Source organism: Podarcis filfolensis (assembly GCF_964270895.1).
Source record: "Podarcis filfolensis genome assembly, chromosome: 4".
Lineage (NCBI taxonomy): Eukaryota > Metazoa > Chordata > Lepidosauria > Squamata > Lacertidae > Podarcis > Podarcis filfolensis.
The window spans coordinates 68,959,674-68,984,316 of record NC_139607.1 but is presented as its reverse complement, the minus strand read 5'-3'; the positions used below and the strand labels follow the sequence as shown (position 1 = coordinate 68,984,316).

Genomic DNA, 24,643 nt, shown 5'->3' with positions numbered 1-24,643 from the left:
TATCTCTCAAATTTTTGGCATTTTCAATAGTTCTGAAATTGTGCAGCAGTGAATGTATTCTATGATATTACACATCTAGCAATGGTAATATAAAATCTAATGCAGTGTCTGGGTGTGGACATTTACATATTTTATCTGGTGAAAATCCAGATAATTACACTACTTATCAAATTATAAATTTGATCACTAAAAATTGACCATGATGGTTTGTACTCTTAATTGAAAAAGTAGTGAAGTCTGTCATACTACTATAGTCTTGCTGCAATAAAAGTAGCTGCAGAAAAAAGAAACATGATTTTCATTCATTAGTAAATTTCTCTATTAAACTTTCTCTAAAAGGGGGAACCAGACCCTATAAGAAGTTCAAGTCTTTATGTACTGACTGATGTTAGAAGAAATGCAACAGGGGAATATAGATGTTCACTGACTGATGAGAGTTTGATGGATTCCACTATAATTATAGTACATTGTAAGTAGTTTTGTCTTTGTTTTCCTTTTAAAAGTGCATGTTATTTCATAACAGATGTCCTTTGTTAGCATGTTCCATGCCAAATCTAAGTGTTTTTATAGGGGTCAGGTCAAGGAAACTCAATGGCTTTTTTTGGACATCATGCCAACCCATGGTTTAATGAGACATGAATGAGCATAGCCTTTTCTTGGCTTATCCGTCCCCCCCCCCCCCCCCGCCTCCCACACAGTCAGGAGAAGTTCAGAAGCTTTGACTTCCACACCCAGAACTGCAGGACATGTTAAATATGATTAGTTTAAAGAAGTCAGCTTCAGAAACCATGGTTTGAAATGATGAGCTTGTTAATGCTAACCACAGTTTGTCAGTCTTGATAACACACACAAAAAATGCAATTAAGTAAAAGCAGAAGCAAAAGCTTCTAAACTTTGCCATACGGGAGGAACTTGAGAGTCCAGGAGGCAGCTGGGGTCAAATCATAGCTTAGCTTGATTTAGAATGCAGTCTTCATGTGCTAACTTAAGTTTTTTAAAGCTTGGATGTGCAACTCAGGCTGGTGATTAAATTATATACACATATCATTCCTTCTTGCTTCTAGTGATGTGCTATGTCCTTTTCTATGATTCACTGGTGTTTCGTTTTAAAACTTCATGCAATTTATTTTCATTTCTTTCTATTGGGATTTTACAAATCTGATAATTTAAAAAACTGGATAAGGGGGAACAAATGTATTATTCAGCAGCTGCAATGTGGTCTTTCAGCTATTGGATTTTAGAAATGTTTTTGCTGGATGTAAAATAGCCCAGCATTTTATAACCAGGAAATCATCTTTTAAAGTTATTGATTTAATAATAAAATTCAGGCTTGAATGTTGTCTTCAACCCTCTTGCTGCTTCCTACCTGAGAAACTAGTACCACAAATGATTATCTATCTTGTAAGATGCATGGCTAAAGACACCACTGTATGGGGCAAGCTTCAAGCTAATCATTTTCCTGACATTTTAAGATTTCCAAATGGAAGGGGCATTGCTATGGAGGCACTTGCAAACAAGTGTAACCCCACTTTCCCCTACCATATTTATGGTCTGACTTTCAAGAGAAGGTCCATCCAATATGATTTATGGCAACAAAATACAAAAAGGAGAACTCAGCAGGACAAAAACTAATGTTTAATGTAACGATATAAACAAGTGTAGGCATTTCACACATTTATTTAAATAATGCTTAAAATTCATAGTGGTTTAGCAACATGGAGGATCCAGTTTTTGCATTGTCGCTTTCTTACTTTGCATGCACACTGCAACAGAGATCGATTATTTGCTAGCACTAAATTAAAAGTTGACTTGTTTTAAATACAGCAGCTACAGACAACCGTGTTTTCTAATAATCTGTTAATGTAGCAATCATACAGGTTGTTTCTTTAAAAAAACAAAACACCCACAATCTTTTGTAATTTTTCAAACATTCCTTTTTCTCTTCATGCAACATCAAAGGCAAGTTTTATCAAACAAACCTGTAGATTAAAGGATCACCAGTGCAAAATATATTTACAGAATTGATTGGAAAAGGGGTGTAGCATAGATAGAAAGAATATCAAGGCCCCCCTGCCCATGATCTCTAAGTGTTTCTCAGAGCTGTGGACTCTTCCTGCATAAAAAGCTTCTTAAGCAATTGCATACAGTGGCAAAGTCATGCATAGCATGTAATTAGAAGTTTCCAAAGCAACCATCGAAACAGCAATGGAATGATAAAATTTGGGACTCTGCAAACTTGCTTGGCAGATGCAACAGGCACGAATCCTTTAAAACAAAATGGGATTGTGGCACTATGGTTTCCATTTATGTCCCATGTGGAAGCTCCTACAGCTTCTGATCAAAGCCAGTCAAGTACAAATCCCTCTAATTTTTTCTGATTATGATATATATTATTATATTATTATTATATATGTTATGTTAAATATAGATTTGAAATGTGCTATATAGTACTATGTCCCTTATTAATTAAATATTAGTTACCTATTTTTCATTAGATAGTAGGCATTTTCTTAGTCTCACTCATCCTACAGGCATATCCATGGAATAATAATAATAATAATAATTTTTATTTTTCGGGGTTGTTGCCAGTGTTATATTGAAATATAGGGTGTTCTTTTTTGTTGCCTGTATTTTAAACTTTTGTTTCAATATAAAATAATATTAGATGGCAATAACTTTAATTAAGCATCATGTCTGTATTTTCACCAAGTTGGGATAAACCATCACCAAATTTCCCTGCGTAGAAGAGCAGATCAAGGATGATGGCATTGGCCGAGTGGGGGCTCAACTTAATCATGAAAGATGCATGTGATGGCCTGGCTGGTGATGCAAGGATTAGTCCACGAAGTTTCAGTCTTTCCTAGGTGGAGGCCAATAATTTAATGCGTTCCTGTTTCATCTCATGTGTGTGACAAGATTTTAATGCGGGACATCTTTTCTGGGCACTCAATCTGAGGTTTTAGCCTGCTTCAAATAAATGAGGAAACATAGAAAGAAAATTACCTTCGCTTTCCTCCCATGGTTACATAGCGCTTAGAGGAAATTTGGGGGACTTAAAAGAGCAAGCTCAGTCCCTGACTCAGGATAAAGAAGTAGTAGTCATAGGGATATGCTGCCCTGTGTTTTATGGCTTTGATTTGGGGATCACATTGGGGGGAGGTGTGGGGAGAAGCAGGATGGGACTTGACAGCAGTTGCTAGAGTGTTTGTATATGCTTATGATCTGCTAGGTAAGCAGCTGCAGAGGCAGATAAGATAAGCATTCCTAGGTCCACTGACAGTAAAGAAATTAGGCCTGTATCAGTCATGTTGCAGGTATTACTAGCTATAAATAAGGACAGTTACGGTAGCAGCGTATAGCTTTGCATTCTCTCTTGCACCCTCTGGCTCTGTGCTTCCTTTAACACTGTTCCTAATGGAGTTCATAAATGAAAAATGTAGATGATGTCACTTTCCTGTTGAGAGACTTGAGCTCTCGCTACTCCCACTGGTGAAGATACAGGAAGAGGAGTTTGCAAGCTTAAGGAACATGAAGCACTTTAGTACTGACAATGTAATAAAGCTAGAGAATTTTGGTCTGCCTAACCAGATACGTTGAAACTTTTTGGGTGGTTATCAAAGTTGTACAGGTCTAGTGGAATGAGAGAAGGCGACCAGAGACTGTGGAAGGCGCTTTATCTGTTTCCATAGCTTTTAAGTAATTACTAGTGCTAAACTAAAATATGGAAATATGTGTCGCTTCAACTGGAGTTCACTTCAAATGATGGCAAAGTGATCTAGCAAATTTTCTGGGGGTTATATCTTTTTCAGTGAAGTTGTTGGGGTTCCAGAGTGTCCCCTGAAAGCAAAGCCAGTAGAGGAGGAAGCTGCTTATAAATGCCTTTTATTCCCCACCACCACCCTCACTTTCATCATTCCAAGCACAATTCAAAGTGTTGGTGTTGACCTTTAAAGCCCTAAATGCCCTCGGCCCAGTATACCTGAAGGAGTGTCTCCACCCCCATCATTCAGCCTGGACACTGAGCTCCAGCGCCGAAGGCCTTCTGGCAGTTCCCTCACTGAAAGAAGTGAGGTTACAGGGAACCAGGCAGAGGGCCTTCTTGGTAGTGGTGCCTGCCCTGTGGAATGCCCTATCATATGTCAGTGAAATAAATAACTATCTGACTTTTAGGGAAGTTTTTAATGTTTGATGCTTTATTGTATTTTTAATATTTTGTTGGAAGCTGCCCAGAGCAGCTGGGGAAACCCGGCCAGATGGGCAGGGTATTATTATTATTATTATTATTATTATTATTATTATTATTATTAATCCCATAGTAAGGAAATGCTACACACATCTCAAAACAAAACCTGCCATCCTTCTGACCATTATACAAGATTATTTTTATATTTTAAGATTACTATTCAGGTTTCACCTTCACCACTAACAGAAACACTCACATCCAACAAAAACATTCACACACAAATACCCTCCTTGTATGCCTCCCACCATCTACCCACTTCACATAGTTTTATTTCTTCGCAAATCCCTTTCGTTTGTCAAGAGATACAGCAAGGAAAATGTGGTGTTTCACTTTCTACTACCGAATAATTACATAGATGTGCAAATATTTTTGCTTCCTTCTTTTGGAGATTATTTTCTGTCCTATTGTATGAGGGAATTGACTGAGACTTTGAGAAAATGCAGTTTAACTGGAATTAGCTGACAGGGTTTCCCCCCCTTCTGTAAGCTCACTAAATGAGCCACATTTATGAGACTTTTATCTGACAGTGCTTTCTCCCCCAATAGATCTGGATTTGTCACTTACTCCCAGTGGAGAAGTTATTAAGCAGATTGGAGAAGCACTGCCTGTATCCTGCACAATCTCTTCCAGTAGAAATGCCACCGTATTCTGGCTGAAGGTAAATATTGTTAATAACCCTGCTATTGTCAACCTGCTCATGCAGCTGCTAACTCTTTAGATCTCATCTGGCTTTAAAGAACAATAAGCAGCATTCTACCCGGAACTTCAAAAGGAGGCTTTTATCTGCATACAAATTAAATTAAATCACACTTCAATATCAATATGATTAAATATCATTTTGAATATGTTAAGATGTAGTGCACTATCAGGTCTTTAAAGAATAGCGAATGTGGAAGCTTGCTCAAATCTGATCAGTTTTGGGTGTGTGTTTTTTTGTAAAATTAGGTAATTATATATTTGTAACGGCTTCCAGAAACACACAGGAATAAATAGCCTTGCTCAAAGGTGTGAGTGGGTTGGATACTTGTAGTTCTGGCTACTTTTGCCGCAGCAAAAGATAGTAGCAATTCTCCTATGCTCCATGTTCAGTTTCCAACATCTCCAGGGCTGGGGAAGAGCTCTGTCTGAACACCTGGAAAACTACTGCCAACTTAGACAGTACTGAGCTAGAGAGACCAGTGGTCTGACGCTGTATAAGGTAGCTTTCTATGTTTCCCCTCACATACTTGCTCTTTGGGAACAGCAGGGTACAAATGACCTACAGATTGTGGTGAATAGCAGGGATGGAGAACATGTGTTCTCCAAGAAGTTGTTAGACCTAGCATCCCTGACTACTGGCCATGCAGGCTGAGATTGATGGGGGTGTTGTTGTTCAGTGGCACCTGGAGAACCACAGGTCCCCTCATTCCAGCTCTATAGTCAGGGCAAGCCAGCTGTAGTTGAGGGTAAGAGAAGGCAGGAAAGGCTGACAATATCAGGAGAATACATGTGCCTCGCAAAGAAGCCTTAGCCCAGGCACAGGCAAACTCGGCCCTCCAGATGTTTTGGGACTACAACTCCCATGATCTCTAGCTAACAGGACCAGTGGTCAGGGATGATGGGAACTGTAGTCCCAAAACATCTGGAGGACCGAGTTTGCCTTTGCCTGCCTTAGCCCCTAGCCTAGTTTTAACAGTGGGCCACTACTGTTTGGGTATATAAGCTTGTGCCAATCTAGCCAGCTCCAATTTCACCCAGGAAAGAAATTCTAGTAACTATCTTTGCTATTCATCCTGCAGCATTACTGCTGTGGTACTGTCTCTGCCTTCAAAGCTGATGCCAGGTCCCCAGGAGTTGTAATGTGCAAGTGTCATAGCTATTAACCCTTATGAATGAAAGAAAACATTCAGCTTCACCAGGTCTAAGGACCACTGAGAGGTTACACCGCTTGTTTCTTAGCAAGGGAAATACCAGTCTGGCCCATCTATCAACCAATGAAGAAAGCAACTTCATCCCCAACTACATCCCCCACCTATCAGAAAGAAAAAGTTGTTTCAACTCTTGGTTGCTCTGGGAGTGAATAACTGAAGGGAAGCACCCCTGATTCCCATCCATCAGGAAAAGGACAAAAGCTGCTGAGTTTTTTGTACACATGAGAGGGTTTTTTTAATGGTGGTTGGGGATATAATTACAAACTGCTGTTGGGCAACTTGAGAATCATTGTATTTCAAGACATGGTATAAATCTTCAAAATAAACATTTTATCACTTTAACTGATGGAGAGGTTGAGAATATCAAGGTGTGATTGTTTGCTTTTTAGATTAAAAAAAGTGGGGGAGGGGGACAAATGGGAAAGATGGAAGGCACAAGGAGAAGGGGATGACAGAGGACGAGATGGCTGGACAGTGTTCTCGAAGCTACCAGCATCAGTTTGACCAAACTGCGGGAGGCAGTGGAAGACAGAAGTGCCTGGCGTGCTCTGGTCCATGGGGTCACGAAGAGTCGGACACGACTAAACGACTAAACAACAACAACAATATATAACAACAGTTTTGTAGGGGAAGCAAAATCCAAGGTCCTCTGCTAGCAAATTAGGTAGTCTCTTCAAGTAGTTAACACTGTGAGTTGGTTGTACTACAGTGCATTTTAAAAAAAATAAACCTGTTGACCACCTTGTCCAAAGGTGTGCATGACTTCAATTTGCACTGCTTAGCTTTTTCCTTTTTATCAGGACAATACAAGAATGAGAGCAAGTCCGTCGTTTTCAAGTTTACAGTACCAAGATGCAGGAAATTACATCTGCGAAACTACTTTACAGGAAGTTGAAGGGTTAAAGAAAAGGCAAATTCTTACCTTGATAGTGGAAGGTATGTGAGGCTGACTCTTTATCTTACAATATTGACTATAATTTTCATGTTGCTTCATCACTTTGAAATGCCCTCCCAGAAAAACAGCACTCAAGTCTGAGCCTGCATATTTTTAAAAGATAAAAATGTGTATGTTTCCCTGGTTTTTTAAAAATTATTTTGTACAGCTTTCAAACTTTTGGTCTTTCTTGGTTTAAATATGATAGTTTAAGTGAATTATTTTATACCTTGGTTTATTTTTAAATTGTATTACCATTTTGTTATTGTTTTTGAATCCCTTGGGAATTTAGTAGGAAGAACAAACGGAACATTAATTCGAGAAATTATCCATTTTGTTTTTAAGGAAAACCACAGATCAAAATGACAAAGAGAACTAGCACAGATGGATCATATAAAATGATAGCCTGCCATGTGGAAGGGTTTCCCAAACCAGCAGTACAATGGACTAGCAGTGGAGGTGTCATAAATAAAGCAAGTAATTTTCTCATTACTTCTTGCATATTCCTTTCAGTCATAGCAAAAGACAAATATTAGAGGCATGCAAACATACCTAAATCCATTCCAATATTTCTTCACACTTCCATCTTGTGTATTCCATTCCATTGTAATTGATTTATTTTGCACATGTCTGTGTCCCAGTTTACCATCCGCTGATGAGGAAATATACATATTTTAATGTGTATTTTTTGTAGCACAGTAGAGATACATGTTTCAGCTATCAACAGATATTTACAAATCAGTTATGTTCCTTGTGTCTTCCCTTTCCAAGTTAATTTAGTTTCTAGAGGGGTAGTCAGTTAGACTTTCACATCAAAACAACTCTTCTCTCCTGACACTTTAAAGACAAAGCTAATCAAGTGGTTAATGGCCAATCATGAAACTATCAACAGCTGCAATTCCAAATGTTTCTACTCAGAAGTAAATCCCATGGATTTACTCCAAAGCAAATGGGATTAGGATTACAGCCATCCTCACTGCCTTGATTTCAGGCACTGGCAGTGAGGACAGTTTAGTTATATTAAGACAAGAAAACTTCAGGTAAGAGTGGGAAGGAAATAATTTAACATTTCATTTTGCTTTTGAAATGAAGATTTAGGATGGTTGAAACCGGCCAGTCAAATCTAGATGGTTCTTCTTACTTTGCTAAAGAGGCTAAGAAACAAAATATATCACTTCTTTCCATATGAAAAGAATAATGCTTTCCACTGCTTTTTTAAAATTCAGAGTGAGAAGCAGTTTAAGGCTGAAATCCTAACACTACTTACATGGAAGTAAACATCATTGACTTATGACTTCTGGTTAGGATTGCAGTTATAATACGTATAGGTTGCCTTTGGCAATAGACATCTACCGTATTTTTTGCGCCACAAGGCGCACCTGACCATAAGACGCACCTACTTTTTAGCGGGGGGGGGGGGTGTTCAAGGAAAAAAATATTATTTAAAGGGAGCGCTGAGCAGAGCCTGAATAGAACATGACCCACTGTTTCAATTTGACCACTCTTGCATGAGCAGAAACACTTGCCATGAGGAATCTTTCTATATCTTCCTTCCAATAGTGCAGAAAGTAGAATGTTCTACAGTGGGAATTGGGAGAAAATGTGTTGGGGGAAGGCAGATATTAAAATTTAATTCAGAGTTTAGGTTGAGTTTCATTCTAGAAATTTTAGAAAGAAACCTAAACTCCCATGATAAACAGTGTTACCATTTGTGTATATATACAAAAGTACACATATGCAGAGTACTTAATTTAGATATTTAAGCAAAGCTACTAATGTAGCTTTGCGCGCGCACACACACACACACAAAGTCTTTGTTCTTTCTACAAACTTTCAAAATATTCTTTTTTTCTTTCCAGACAGAGGAGACCAAATATGTAAATGGAAAGTTTATTAGTAAAATCAAAATTGCTCCTGAAGAGAATGTTACGCTGACGTGTATTGCGGAAAATCAGCTGGAAAGAACTGTGACCTCTTTGAACGTATCTGCTAGTAAGTACTTTTATTTTATTTTAAAAGATTTAAAATGGCAAGAGCAGGACTGATGGCTCTTTCATCTTTTCATCTACTTTCACATAAAATATCCATCACTGTCCTCACTCTCTCGTGTGTGGCTCTGTGGTGGAATGTTGTTTACAAGTTGCTTCATTGTCCTCTCATAGACAAGGAGAAGGGGGAAGCGTACACTTTGCAACTCATTTCTCAGAACTGGGTTGCCATGGTAAATTTCTGACACTTGTTTCTTTTTCGAGAAGATGCCCAGAAATGCAAAATGAGTTTGGCTACACTAATACACTTCTAGCTGATAAGTCTCCATGCCACAGAAGCCCATCATAAATCAGGCTTTTGTTAACTATTAGTTTTTCATGCACAGCCTGCTGCATTCTGTTCTGTCATTGGTTGTTTTTTTTTTTGTTTTTTTTTGTTTTTTGAAAGCTTTTCAGAATTATCTGAGATGTCACCATTACCTTCTGTGCAAGACCAAATAAGTGTTCTAATTAAATTCATCAGTTTGGACACTTGTTCATTTAGGAACGGCTCAGCCTGCCTATAGCAAACTCTAGGCAGATCTACCTGACATTTTCCTGCTCCCTGGTGTTTTGTAATTTAGATAATGTGACCAGCAAATGACTTCTATGCACGTTTACTTAGCAGAGGGTACCACTGAATTCAGTGGGAGCCACTGTGAAGGTAATGTATGTAGGACTGCAGCCATAATCAATTATCAGTTCTAGGTGACGACGATGTTGCCTCAGTGCTTGAGTCAGAATAAATTATCTTTCCAGCTATACCCTGTAAGGTTCCAGATGACCTCTGTAAAAATATACTGAGGAATCCCAGTTTTAATTTTTAACATGTATTAGTAGCCCTCAGAGTTCAAGATGGGGCAAAGTCTGTCCCCCTGTATGGTCAGTCCACCACCCTTTCATGCAAACAGCCATGCAAGCTTTTCTTTTTTGGTCTGAATAGACCTGGGCAAATGGAAAACCAATGGTCATTTTAAAGAATCAGTCTGGTGTCATTCTGTATTGAGCTATGGCATTCCAGCTGAAAGTATCATACAACCAATTCACCGGGAACGCAGTTATGTTTAGGGGCTCTCCTCATACTTCCATAAGAGGCTGTGCCACTCATGCACTTAAGTTATTCTGAACTGTTCCCCTGTGACACAGAGCTATGGGTATACCAGGCATTTCCGCGATAAAAGTGGAAATCTTCCATATTAAGCTTTGCATGACACATCCGCAAGTCACTATTCAGTGCCAAATGCCATATCCATGTGTGAGAGGCCAGCCATGCTATGGTGAATTTCTGTGCTGCTGCTTGCTGCCTTAAAAAAGAAAAAAGCAATGGGTTCACAATACCTTGTGGCCATCAGAGGATAATTAGGTTGCTTGTCACTAAGAAAACCAACCACCAGATACCTGTGACACACAACCACATTCCAAGAGGAAATCACAGTAGTAGTGAATTCTGTCTGGTGAATTATCAAGTTTCCCAGATAAAAAAATCTGGAGTTCTGAAGGCTTTGAAAATATACAATCCCTTCATCTGAAGTATAAACTGTGAGGGCTGGGCATAACCAATAAGAATTAAATGCCCAGTTGCTGCACAAGAAACAGGTTGGCTTAGAAGACCAGTCCTTAGCTATTCATGAGATAATGACCATCCTATCATGAAGCCTTGGCTGGGGAGCTTAATTTCCTGAATTTAGAGAGCGTGCCTTGCACTGTCTGTCTTTTCTAGATCCCCCAGCTTTGTAAATTACATCAGTTTCTGGGAGTGCAGTTTTTGCAGTTGAATTTGCAGTGGGACTTGCATGGGCATCCCTTCCTGGCCTGTTTATTGACTCCAGCACACACATTGATCAAGGGATGTTTGGATGAATTCACCCCAGGGTGCTAAAGTTTAATCAACTCTCTGTCTACAATAATCAAGTGATGAAAAGTCAGCGTGCAATACAGGGGAACACATAAATACTTCTTCTGACTAAGCATTTGTAAGATTAAACTTGTCATTTTTGGAATAAAGCGCTTTCATATGATACATTATAGATATAAAGTAAGGATTGCTGCCTAAAAAAATAAGATTAATCATTTTGTTGTGTGGCTGATGCTGCATTAAGTATGAACACTTCTGGCTCAGCTGAAAAATAGATCATTTTATTGTTAAATAAATATCAGAGCAGATTGGAAGCTTTGAAGGTGACTTTCATACATCAGCAGCTTTTTTAAAAAAACACATTTTTCCCACCCTTTTCAGTAAGTATTCCTGAATCTGACGAACCAGAAGAAAAAAGTGGTAAGTACATAAAAACAGAACACCACTTACTTGGCACAGTTAGATTTTTAAAATGTTTTATTCTCTTTCCTAGCCTGCTCCATTCATAGGAAAGAGCAGGCTTCTTTTCTTCTTAAAATAAAATGTTAAATTTTAAGGCTGCAATCCTAAAATAGAGGGAGCAAATTACAAAGGCAGTTTACCTGGCTTATCCAGTCTCTTGCCTATGTATTCTAGAGACTTTATTTATTTATTTATTTATTTTTGGGGAGAGATGAGCTTGCTCAGAAAACATATCTAGTCCCCATCCCCCACCCCATCCCTGGTTGGAGAGTGCTGGGGACAGAAGTAATTTGGATCCCAGCCACTTCCTGGATGCCCCCTTTCAGCCTTTCTGACATCTGACTTCAGAGAAGCCAATAAAATTGGGGATCTTCCTCTCCAAAACTGGAACTCTGTCTCAGATGTTGCATATATCCACTATATCCCATGACCTCTAGAAGGCTCTCCAGGGAAATTGCACCCTTAACATAAATTTTAAAATTCTGAAAGGATAGCTGCACGTCCACCAGTTTATAATATTACTGGTCTTGGACTATAAGTGAGTGCTAGAAGATATTAAGACTGCCCTACTCAAATGCTTTATTCCAGAATCTATAAGCTGATCCCTCACCTAGTTCTGGAGTAAGGAACACAACCACATATGTAGCATCAGAGCAGATAGAGAGGATGGTACTCAGCTTTGTTTTACTCAAGAGTACACCCATTGAAATTAATGAACATTGCTAAATTAGGTCTAATGAGCCAGATTCAACTCAATAGTAGAGCTACTGGGAGCCAGTGCAACAAGTCCTGCTTGTGCGACACAGCTTCCCCCCACTCTCCTTCCTCGTGCCACCCCAATCAGTTTGGGGTTGGGGGGTTGGGAGAACCCCCAAAACAGTGAATGGGGGGAGAAGGGAGATTATTCCATTGGGCAGACAGGAATGTTCGCACTGAAGGAATAATTGTATTACTTCAACCTTTGCTGTTGAATTTGCAGTGGGACTTGCATGGGCATCCCTTCCTGGCCTGTTTATTGACTCCAGCATACACATTGATCAAGGGATTTAACATTTAATTCCACCCATTAATTTCAGTGGGTCCACTCTGAGTGAAACCTGGTTAAATACCACCCAGGGTTAGAAGGAAGTCGAATCCTAGTAATTCATAATCTATCTGTGGTCAGTGAGAACAATGACAACAACATTGCCAGCAACAACATAGATTTGTCAGATTTGTCCAGGGATACAAGTTCCTAAAGCCATAGCTCACTAGTGGAGCTTTGCCTTTGTATGTAGAAAATCATATATATGTTCAGTCCACAGCATATCCAGTGAGGTCTGGAAGAGACTTCTATCTGTTGGCAGTCAGTATAAACAATAATGAACTAGACACAGACCAATAGTCTATGAGTCCATAAGGCAGTTTTTTATGATCCTAAGTTCCAACATCAAAATTCATTCACTAGAAGTTTCTAAGGTGCTGCTACTCTAAGGTCTAAGAAATCTGCAGTCTGTAGAACTGTCCAAAGATCAATTTCCTGTGTTCTAGAAGCATTTTTTTCTTCTATTCAGAACCAAACAGTAGTGGTGCTTCTGAATGATGGCCCTCATCTCCTGACTTCAATAAGCAAAGGCCGTCTTGTATTCCCCAAAATGTACAGCCTATTCAGATCCCATGCTCAGCATGGGATCTGAATAGCTCAATGTCGAAATGCTGCGTGCGCAGATGAGTACGTCCTGAGATGAGGGAAAGTGAGGCAACAGTGTGGCAGCAAAAGCACACACACATACATGAAGCACCTCATGCTCACAAAAAGCACCTCATAATACAAAAAATGCACAGATACCCTAAACAGAGAGTCAGGAAGTGTCACAGACACACTCTTGGACAAAAAGCACCCACATAGAGAGTGAGCAAGCATCTGACACACACACACACACAGAGAGAGAGAGAGAGAGAGAGAGAGAGAGAGAGAGAGCACATCCCCTCTCCCATCTCTTGCTTTTCTGTGTGGTCTGGGCAAAAGTTGCAACCTGTAGAATTCCTCTAGAATTATTTTGCATGGCATTGTCTCAGAACCGCCATCAGATTTAAAGCTGAAATTGACGTATATGGTCTGCACACTAAAAGCCACTGATCCAGTGCTTGCCAACATCGCCAGTGCTTGCCAGCACAGCAGATGGAACCTAAGGCGTGGATCCTTCTGGATGCTCAGTATTTTTAGAGAGACAAACCCAGGAAATGTATCATACATAACCACTTTGTCCCTTGATGTGTTCTGTGTTTTGATGGTGGGACGTTTTAGTATCCTGTGTGAGAATCATGATGGGGGGGGCTGTAATTAGATCCATGTTTTTTGTGTCATAGCTGCACTGGTGGGCACTGGATCTGTGACCAAAGCAATCTTTAATTTGATGGCTATTTGAGAATGGGCTTCCCATGTAATAATATCCATGCAAGTTATTGAGTGTCCATTTCTGATTGATTCTGGGCACAGCAGCCATTTCATGATAGGTGATGCCACCCACAGCAAGTATTTAATAATGGCACTTTCCCTTAATTCTGAATGTGCCCCAAAGCCTAAGGGTAGGACTCTTTGACACAGACACTTCCAGACTACAGAAAAAAGGTGAGGGAAGAGAATATTCAGATCAAACAAGTTTTCATGTGCTCCCATTCACATCTCAGTTTTTGCAGAATGCTTATTTACTTTTTATCCATTCCATCAGGCTCCTCCCTTAACTGTCACCTAACAGCAATCATTCCATCATGCCATAGTAGAGGGAGAACATACACTGCATGGCTTCTCCATTGGCTCAACTGAGATACTAGTAACATTCAGCTCCTCCTCTCCTTGAACTCATTCCATTCCAGCTTCTTGCTTCTAGAACTCTCTAACAATGAACTAGTGCCTGAGTTTGGTTTTTTCCTACCCCCTCCCCAATCCCTTTTCCTGTTCTGTCATGACCCCCTTATTGTTGATATTTGTAACCTGCTCTGGCAGTCCCTTTTCAGCTAAGAGCGGAGTAAAAATGCTTTAAATAAGTCTCTCCATATTTGCCAAACATTGGCAAATCGGGAAAGAGAGGATTCTGGATTTTTTATCTTTAAAAAATTGCTTCTAAACCACAGGTCTTTTTACAGTTAGTAGACTGCAGTTATCTATAAAAGCTTGATGAAACTTTAGGAGTGGTCCCTGAAATAAAATGGGGCTATAGGACCTTTGTGGAGCAAATGGGTTAAGGATTGCAGCCAGTTAAATCACTGTCAGTACCATAAAATGTGCATGCTATCATAATGCTCTTTTTCGATCAACTTTTCTAGTTTAGAAACACTTTGGGATATGTATAATCTGTAGTCAGTTTTCCATACTTTGTTTGATCAAAACACTCCATCATCGTTTTCTTCTTTTGTTTTAGATGATAATAGGGAAAATGTTAATGACCAGGCAAAGCTAATAGTGGGAATCGTGGTTGGTCTTCTTCTAGCAGCTCTGATTGCTGGTGTTGCTTACTGGCTATACATGAAGAAATCAAAGTAAGACTTTGCTGATAAAATTCTTTAACATTTTATATTTTATAAAAGATACACTCTCTTTGCCAAATTTACTTTATCTAGCATTCAGAAAACATAGTTAGGAGTGTGGATGTGATCACCCAATCCATGGCCTTCTGTATGTTCATTTATTTTAAACATTTTGATACGGCTCTTCATCAGAATTGATCCCATGGTGGTTTGCAAGGTGAACAGAATACAAATACACTAAAACACAGACAAGGATGAGTCAGCAGCAAAAAGAACTTTAGGTGCCTGTGTAGATTTTGACTGCTGCCTAACATGGCTTCCAAACAAGCCTCCTGAGGAAAGCATGTTCTAAAGCCAGGCTGCCACAGAGCTGACAATTCCCTCTCTCTAGTTGCCACCCATTTTACTTCTGACAGGGGAGACATAGGGAAGGGCACCAGCAGAGGTTGTTTACGGGACTTGGTTCTTACGTACCTGGGTCACAAACCATTTAAAGCTAAGGTACAGATTGAACACTCATGTAGGATAAATAGGTACACTTGGAGACTGGGGTAGAGCGTAAACCATCTGCCTGCCTCTCATGAGCCCAGTGTCCAAGGCAATGACAGGGAACATTGTTTGCACGCCCCCACCCCCATGATGTTGGACTACAGCAGACATCATCTCTGACAATTCTCCACACTGGCTGGAGCTTCTGGGAGTTACAGTTCAACAACATTTAGCAGGCCACCCTTGACCTAAGGTGGCGGACAGGTTGTGTCCCCACTCCCCTATGTCCCAAGCATAGAATTCAACAGGTGCTCTTGAAACCAAGCCAACTCCTACCGTTTACATAAATCCCAATTTTTCATCTGCATAGCTTTTCCCATTGTTCTGTTTATTTGTTATGCTGGAGGAAGGGGGGATGCTGAAAACTAGCTTTTATACATACCAATAAATATGAAACGAAAATTTCACTTTTATAAGTACAGCTTTAGATATTTTCACTCCTTGATATGGATGTAGGGCAAGCATGCTAGTTATGAAATATGCAAAAATGAGAATGGGAGCTTAGTCCACTACATTATATACACGAATACAGTCATCCCTTGATAGTTTGAAACATTACATGATGACTGAGGATAGAAAGCAGAATGTTTTTAAATAACTGTTAAGATGGATTTAGATAACCTCATTGGTCATGTAAAGATTACAGTTATTCCATGATAGTCTGAGCATTTGAAGTTTTCATCACACAATGGCATGTATTACATCTCATAAGAATAATAGTTCTCCATGGAACTTCACATTAGCTTTAATCAATCAGAATGTAAATGGATTGTCATTTCGTTGCTTAATCTAGCCTTAGTTGAGCCTTAGTGCACATGAGCTTACTAGAGGCATGAACCTTACAGCAAGTTAGGCTTGCCTCTCATGTAATTCTAAGAAGGAATGAGCAGGTGTGGGGTAGGAGATAGTTGCTTGTTCAGATACTTTCTCCATAGGTAAGTGCTATATTAAAAACAATACAGTATCAGGTAATATAATGTGGTATAATTAATATCATGGAAGTTGTATTTTCAGTGTATGAGAACTTCTGTTGTTAGGAGCTTTGTATATAATGCATCAAGATAAGCTCTCAGAGCAATGTCAGTAGAATATGTTTCAACTATTTACTTATTTGAAAACTAAGTCCTCTTCTACAAGTTCAGTTTTGATAATATGAAAGGCTCTCACTTACTGCAAGTGAACAGTTACTTAAAACATCCTAACTAGGGTGATCTTCTAGTTAAGCTTGGGTTTGTTTGTTTTTCAGAGAAAAACGGGTTTGTCATCAGTGAGAAAAGCACACATGGACTCTCTCTTACATAAATAAAAAAAGTTAAAAAATTGTCCAGTAGCACCTTAAAGACCAACTAAGTTTGTTCTGGGTATAAGCTTTCGTGTGCTTATACCCAGAACAAACTTAGTTGGTCTCTAAGGTGCTACTGGACATTTTTTTTATTTATTTCAACTGTGTCAGACCAACATGGCTACCTACCTGAATTTCTCTTACATGTTGTTGAAATGGGGTCTAGTAATTTAAATTCAACGATGACCCGCCTTGCATTTGGGTACTCCCACTGTGGTCTAAACCACTGAGCCTCTTGGGCTTGCCGATTGATAGGTCAGCAGTTCAAATCCATGCGACAGGGTGAGCTCCTGTTGCTCTGTCCAAGCTTCTGCTAACCTAGTAGTTAGAAAGCATAGAAGTGCAAGTAGATAAATAGCTACTGTTGAGGCAGGAAGGTAAATGGTGTTTCCATGCACTCTGGCACTCGTCACGGTCCTCTGTGCGCCAGTAGTGATTTAATCATGCTTGCCGCATGACCCGGAAAGCTATCTGTGAACAAACGCCGGCTCCCTTGGCCTGAAAGCGAGATGAGTGCCACACCCCATAGTCGCCTTTGACTGGATTTAACCATCCAGGGGTCCTTTACCTTTTACCTTTCCAGGAATACGGTTTGGAGGGGCATTGGAAGTTTGGAGTCTTCCCACAGGAACTACCTTTCTGAAGGCTACTTTCCACAGTTGTTTACCATGGGTTCTGTAATGGGTGGACTGCACCCAATATGGAGTCTTGGTTTGGCCAGAATCTCCTGCCGCTTCCACCACTGCCATGCTTTTGAATCTAGCTGCTGCAAAACCACAGTTTGATTCAAAGCTCCTCCTCACATTAACCTACCTATTGCAAGGTTGTTGTTTTCCCCCACCTTCTGTTATATAACCCATATCTCTACACCATTCTCCTTATACCAACACATCAGCAGAGTGTTACTCAACGATGAGCGGAGGGAAGTGTGATATCTTATTAGAGCAGAGAGTATTATTGTGGATGCTGTGGCTTCTGCTTTGCATGGAGCGGGGCTCATATGCAACCCCTAACATCTCCAGGTAGCTCTGGGCATGTCCCTCACCTGAAACCTTGAAGAGCCACTGTCAAAAGTATGGCACTTCCCTTGCCTATTTGGACCCTTTTTTGTCCCATCCAATTGCCTGAATTCCTCCATTGTCTTCATTAGATGGAGCATGAGTGAGACTAGCTCTTTTCCAAGCACAAATAGAGGTAGAATCACAGGGAGGAGGGGACTGGGTTCATGCCTGCTAGCTCTGTGCCTCTTCTTTATGCATTGATTTATGCTTTAGAGCTAAACCGACATAAGTACATGAACTACTCACATAGGGTCTGTCTGTGCACTCTGTGTTGAAGATGCTTGAACTATTCATCCAGCAAATAATCTATGTAACATATGTGGAGAGCAGGATAGAAGGAAATGACGCAAGTAGAAGAATGACTAGATCTCTGCTGCAAGGCGCTTATTTAATTTGCATGCCAAAATTAAATTACATTCCTGGATTTTCTTTCTAAAGTACAAGCAAATCAAATCTGGCCGTTTCTCTGGTTTCCACACTGCATTTCATCCTGCTTCTTTGGAACATAACAAGTGCCTTGTTTTGCAAGTAGCAGAGGAATAAGCCAGTTTGTTAGCCAAGGGGAAGGGCCATAGCTAAGTGGTAGAGCAACCACTTTGCCTGCAGGAGTTCCCAGGCTCAATCCCCAGTATCTCCAGGTAAGACTGGAAAAAGACTCTTGTCTGGAACCCTGGAGAGCTTCTGCTAGTCAGTGTAGGCAAAAGGCTAAATGGACACAGGTTTGACTCAGTGTGAGGCAGGTTTCTATGTCCCTAGAGGAACTTGACAAAGAGCTGCAGCTATAGAGATGTAGGAACTCCTTTTTAACCAAGGATGGGGGAACCTGTTTTCCTTCTGATGTTGCTGGACTACAATTCCCATTGGTTAGGCTGGCTGGTGCTGATGGGAGCTGAAATCCCAACAACTTCTAGAGGACCAGAGATTCCCTATCCCTGTTTAAAGTGCATATTCCTATTCTAGAGAACTATCCCCCTATGCCTAATGTTCCTCCTCTCAATTAATACTAGCTTTAAGATTACTACCCTATAATTACAAACCTACATGATTGCGTATCACCTTTCTGGGTTACAGGTATGCTAACGGTACTACATACACCCACTAATGTGCAGTTGAAAAGTGTGTGGTATGAAATTATCAAATTACCCTTTCTCTGACTATTACTGCCCTTCATTGGCTGTTGTTTGTGGAAGGCAGGGATAATTATTTTTCCATTCATCAGACTGGGTTGCCCCAGCCATTCTGGGTGGCTTCCAACAAATCAAAACGTCAAGCATGATCATAGAATCAAAGAAACATAGAATTGTCACATCTTGTGTTTTAACTACATATTATGAGGCTAGCGGCTCTCATGTTAGCCACTCTCACTGTAACTCAGGTGTTTCAGACCTTCCTTGTCCTCACAATCCACTCTTTTAGCTCCAGAACCTGGTTTGGGGGCCTCCATCATGTATAACAGCCAGTAATTAGTTGGTCTTTTCTCAGTTTCCTTTCTACATGCTGAGATTATCTGGGTATTGTCTCTCAAATAGCCCATTCTCCTTTCATTTCAGGTTCTGTCTTCCAGATTCCTTTTCTTAAATGTCTGAAAATTGTCAGCTCCGCCACCTTCTGTCTCCATTGCTTTGCTGGGCTCTTTAGCTATAGGACTAGATCTGTGCCCAATTGCAACAGTTCAAGCTGTAGACACTCACTGCAATCCAAGTGCTGCCATGGCTTCCAGTGTTGTGTTGTAGCAAAAGAAACAGCAGTATTGGCCTTTTCTTTGCGCAGTCGACTGCAGCAGAGTCCAAAAGAACACCAAACAAGGTTGTCAGTTGCTCAGACTAAATAAGAAAAGGAACAATTGGTTTATTTTCAAGATGCTTAAAGCAGATAATGAAGCTAACAGAGCTTAGACGGATTATGTTGGGAACTAAGTGAAATTATTTGTTGTTAAATTATAGATAATTACTATACCTGTCACTTTTGAATAAAGCCTAATAACTTGAATTATCACTGCAGGCAGTATTCTATTTTCAGCATAACTATCTCTTAGTATAAATCATTGTTGCTGCTTTCTGTGCAAAGAGCAGGGGCATATTTATTTAATAAAATGAAGGATTAGAAGCAAATGCCCAAAGAGATGGAAATGCTGTCCATTTTGGAAATCTTTCCTGGCACACTCTATCAGTTACAAATTTTGGTGTCCATATAGGCTCCCCTTCTCAAACAGTTTTTGAACCCACCATTGAACAATTATTCACATGATCTCTGTCCCCAAAGGGATGTCAACGGAGAGTCTCAGAAGGAAGCAGCACAGAACATTCAAACCCTCCCGAGGCAAGAAAGTTACTTCTTTATGTGTGTTGTGGTTTGTAGAATCTCTATTGTCTTGTCATACCCCTGTAGCAAGAACTTGATATGTGACCCTGACGGATGCTCAGATTTTAATCTGAAAACAAATATTGAATATGGTTCCCTTAAGGGTGTAGTTATGGTGCTCATAGTAGACATTCACCCTATTCGGATGTTACACTTGTGTATAAAATCAACACACAAATGGATCGTGGGGCAACACTGATCAGCCCCTCCCCTGATGTGTTACAAACAGCTGCATGCACTAAGTCTTCTACCCAGCCTAGAACACTGATCATGCAGGGTTCTAGGTCAGGTGGAAGCCTTCATGTGAACAGCTGTAAACACGACAGAACCCTCCTCCAGATGTTTGTACTGTATATGTGTATACCCTGTGGTGCAAAAGTTTTCAGCATGGTCCTGTCCCCCCTTGGGTGTTGATTTTACACATGACCATATTAGCATCATGTAAGGCTTATATGCACTCTTAAACCAAATGGTGGGTGGGCATACATTAACCAATTCTGTCTGAATGAAATGCTGAAGGCCTACCCTTCTACATCTCTGTTTCTGTCTGCATGTTTATTTAAAAGGTTAAGTGTCAAACCTATAATATAAATGAGGTACGAAGAAATTCCCTGTGTAGGCAGCAGTCAGGTGTTGTCTAGACAAGCGTCCCTTTAGGCATCTTCATTTGCAGATCATCTCTCCCAATGAAATGTAATAATACTAAGAATACAGGTCATTCTTCCTTCAGAAATACTTGTTTTACATGTGTATGTACACATAAATTGAACTCAACATTTTATCCAGGCCGTAGCTGGAACAGACTGGAAGTAGGTTACATTAGGACAAGAGTTGGTTCAAATTAATTTTAGTATATATTGGGATGATGGGGGTTGTGGGGAATGCCTGGCTGAAAACTGAACTGCAGCTACTTTTATCACAAAATGCACAGAAAGGCCTTGGAGCCATTCACCTGGCATCTGAGTTAATTGCTAGTATCTCAGTAGGGACAAGGGTGGCGCTGTGATCTAAACCACAGACCCTAGGGCTTGCTGATCAAAAGGTCGGCCGTTCAAATCCCCGCGACGGGGTGAGCTCCCGTTGCTCGGTCCCTGCTCCTGCCAACCTAGCAGTTCGAAAGCACATCAAAGTGCAAGTAGATAAATAGGTACCACTCCAGTGGGAAGGTAAACAGCGTTTCCGTGCGCTGCTCTGGTTTGCCAGAAGTGGCTTAGTCATGCTGGCCACATGACCCGGAAGCTGTACGCCGGCTCCCTCAGCCAGTAAAGCGAGATGAGCTCCGCAACCCCAGAGTCGTCCGTGACTGGACCTAATGGTCAGGGGTCCCTTTACCTTTATCTCAGTAAAATATATTTCAAATGATGCTAATGATACAGAGAGAGACCTGCTGAGCAAGTGAATGATATATAAAATAGTGAGGCAGTTTAACCACACTCTGATCTTCTTAAGTTCATAAGCTTCACATAAACTTGCAGATGTTGTTGGACTACAACTCGCATCAACTCAGCCACCATAGCCAATGTTCTTGGGTGATGGGAATTGAAGTCTAAAGCATCCCCATTGCTACTTTTCAACAAGTTCATATAACTATCCCAATGTGTTTCAAAAAAGAAACATGTTTAATGTTCATGCTTTTCTTCCATACTAAAAACATCACCTGCAGTGCTAATCATACTTACCTAGAAGCGAATCCCCCTCAGAAGCATTGGGATTTCCTGCTGAAATCCTTTTCATACCACAAATGTCGGGTTTTTTGTTGTTGTTTTTGGAGAGGGGAGATAGTTTGTCGCCCCCTCCAGACAGCAATAATGTGGTATCATTGGAGAAGAATTGCAGAACAACTGATGAAGCAGAATTAAATCCTTCATTCATGCACTATTATTGTGTCAAAAACCTGTTGTGGAATATGCCAACCAAAACACCAAACTGGAGAGGTTTAGGTACCAGAATCACAGTTTATGTGTAATTTTTCAGTTTAGTGGTATTATTTGGGGCTGATGGTAGATTTAACACTGATGCATATAACAATGCCAGTGGTGTTGTATGGGGCTGGGATTGCAAAGATTTTTCAGGGAAATATGAATTTTGGTCCCTCAGCCGGACACAATATCGGGGCCAGGGGAAATGGCAATGTCCCAGGAGCATGCTTGACTTCATTTACATGCATAGGATCTAATCTTCCTACTTTATGTGTAGCGGCAGCAGAAGACAGCTTGTGGCCTCTCATCCAGCAACTACCAGCCAGTGTGGTGTAGTGGTTAAGTGTGGTGGACTTGTAATCTGGTGAACCGGGTTCGCTTCCCCGCTCCTCCACATGCAGCTGCTGGGTGACCTTGGGCCAGTCACACTTCTCTGAAGTCTCCCAGCCGCACTCACCTCACAGAGTGTTTGTTGGGGGGGGAGGGAAAGGAGATTGTTAGCCGCTTTGAGACTCCTTAAGGGGAGTAAAAGGCGGGATATCAAGTCCAAACTCCTCCTCCTCTTCTTCTTCTTCTTCTTCTTCTTCTTCTTCTTCTTCTCCTTCTCCTTCTCCTTCTCCTTCTCCTTCTTCTTCTTCCCCCATGACACAGACATGCACACTTCCCTGAATTCCTCTGGAATGACACATTGAATATCTACGTATAACTTGTCCAAAATTATCTTGTTTTGTATCTTGTATTGTACATGTCTTTTAATATTATTATTTTATCCCATGAGCCACCTAGAATCAGAAAAGCAGCCTATAAATATTTTACAATAAATAGCTGTTTCATCTTCCATTCCATAGGCATGAGATAGGGAGGGAAGGGGACAGAATGGCAATTGGAAAAATTCCTTTGCTGTGACTGCTGGTGCCACAGACCCCCTTCCTTCCTTCCTTCCTGAATAATAATAATAATAATAATAATAATAATAATAATAATAATAAAATAAAGCACCACCACAGTAAGCATGTTAACCCTGTGAATTGGGAAGAGTTATGTTTCAGGAGGGGCATTTATAACTTGGATAAATTCCTTCCCCCCAACCAACTCACAAGACCAGTCGATGACAAGAAAACTTTTGTGGAAATACTACTTTTTTGTGTGACAACAGAAGGAAAACCAGAAAAAGGCTATTGAGCCTTAACCTTTAATGTCCCTTAATGTAACCAAATTACATAGTCAGAGATAGATAACTTCTGTCCTAGGTACTTTATCTAGTAAAAACTCCCAAGTGCTATATTTTTACAAAGGCTAACTTCTCAAACTTCATGACACATTTCATTAGTATCCTAGGGGGTTTGCTTAAGTATATTATTAGAATGACTCATTTTTCTGTCCAGCTAATCTCCGTAGCCTGGATATTGTAGCAATAATTGACAGATAAAGATAGGTTAACGCAAATGTGCCTTTTCTGTAGAGATTAGGAGGTGCAAACTTACTGCTTTTCTGTTGTTGTTGAGTACCCATAATGGAGTATGTTGCCATGTCCTTTTCTGTCTTTTACAAGCATTATCTGTAATAATAGTTTATAGAAAGTTTGGTGTCATTGCTGTGGAGATGGGAGTGGGGCAGCTTGAAACTTAAAAACAACCTTTTCAGCATTTACTCATTTAAAATCATTGCCGTTGGCCATTGCTTTCTGTTACAGCTCATCCTCTTTTCCTTATTTCAAGTAATGAATAGTGATGAGTTTTTATCAGATTATGCAGAATCTGTGAGGAACAGCTCATAGAACCATTTCTCTCTGCACATGTCCGAAATAGAAAACTATATCCTAAGTTTGTTTATAAGGAGCATATCAGAAATGTACCCACTGTTTCATTTCCTGCATTTCATATATCCAACTCCAATTTTCTGCCATTTTTATTGAAAGCCCACTTCAGTGCATTATCCAAATCTTGCTAGCAAACAAAATCTCTGAGATGACATATCCATTATTGGGGGTGATTGAGGCAATGGCATCAGCTAACTTCCTGAAACAGACATCTCCAATAGAGTAATAGCTATCAATTAGATAGATTATAGTATGATAAGAAACAAGCAAAATATGAACAAATAATACTTGTATAAAGGAAAAGCACATAGTAACCCATTACAAGCACAGCACAGACATCCTCCCATGCTTTCCCACCTGATTAAATCCCAGGCTTGTAGCAGAAAAAGGAAGAAATGAGCTGAAGTGGAATGGAGGACAGGAAATAGGCAGAGTCTCTAAACAGTATCATCCACCAGTGATTGTCCACCGGCAGAAACGACTTCTGCTTGCGCAAGAGGGCTTCCCCATTCTCTCTTTCCTGCATACTCTCAGAAGCTTCTCTGGGGGATTCAGGGACCTTCAGGAGCAGATTGGGGCTACTCAGGGAGCTGCACAGAGTGGAGTCCATCTTCAAATAAATGATCAACACAGATTCATTTATTACTACCCAGT

At 40.3% G+C, this 24,643-nt stretch overlaps 1 protein-coding gene across 10 annotated transcripts in view; it reads left to right on the top strand.

The window, feature by feature from the left end:
• The window catches only part of ALCAM (activated leukocyte cell adhesion molecule), a gene marked incomplete at its 3' end in the record, with an annotated part of 113,078 nt that overhangs the window by 82,047 nt on the left and 6,388 nt on the right, over positions 1-24,643 (top strand). Inside the window, exons 8-15 of one of the 10 annotated variants that reach the window (XM_083611579.1) lie at positions 340-469; positions 4,789-4,901; positions 6,954-7,089; positions 7,433-7,560; positions 8,947-9,079; positions 11,351-11,389; positions 14,833-14,950; positions 20,153-20,209. In XM_083611579.1, the coding sequence (XP_083467705.1) occupies positions 340-469; positions 4,789-4,901; positions 6,954-7,089; positions 7,433-7,560; positions 8,947-9,079; positions 11,351-11,389; positions 14,833-14,950; positions 20,153-20,209 (854 nt within the window). Of the gene's footprint in view, positions 1-339; positions 470-4,788; positions 4,902-6,953; positions 7,090-7,432; positions 7,565-8,946; positions 9,080-11,350; positions 11,390-14,832; positions 14,955-20,152; positions 20,210-24,643 lie in introns of those variants that run through there. The other 9 variants (XM_083611580.1, XM_083611582.1, XM_083611581.1 and 6 more) reach the window with 9 other exon arrangements.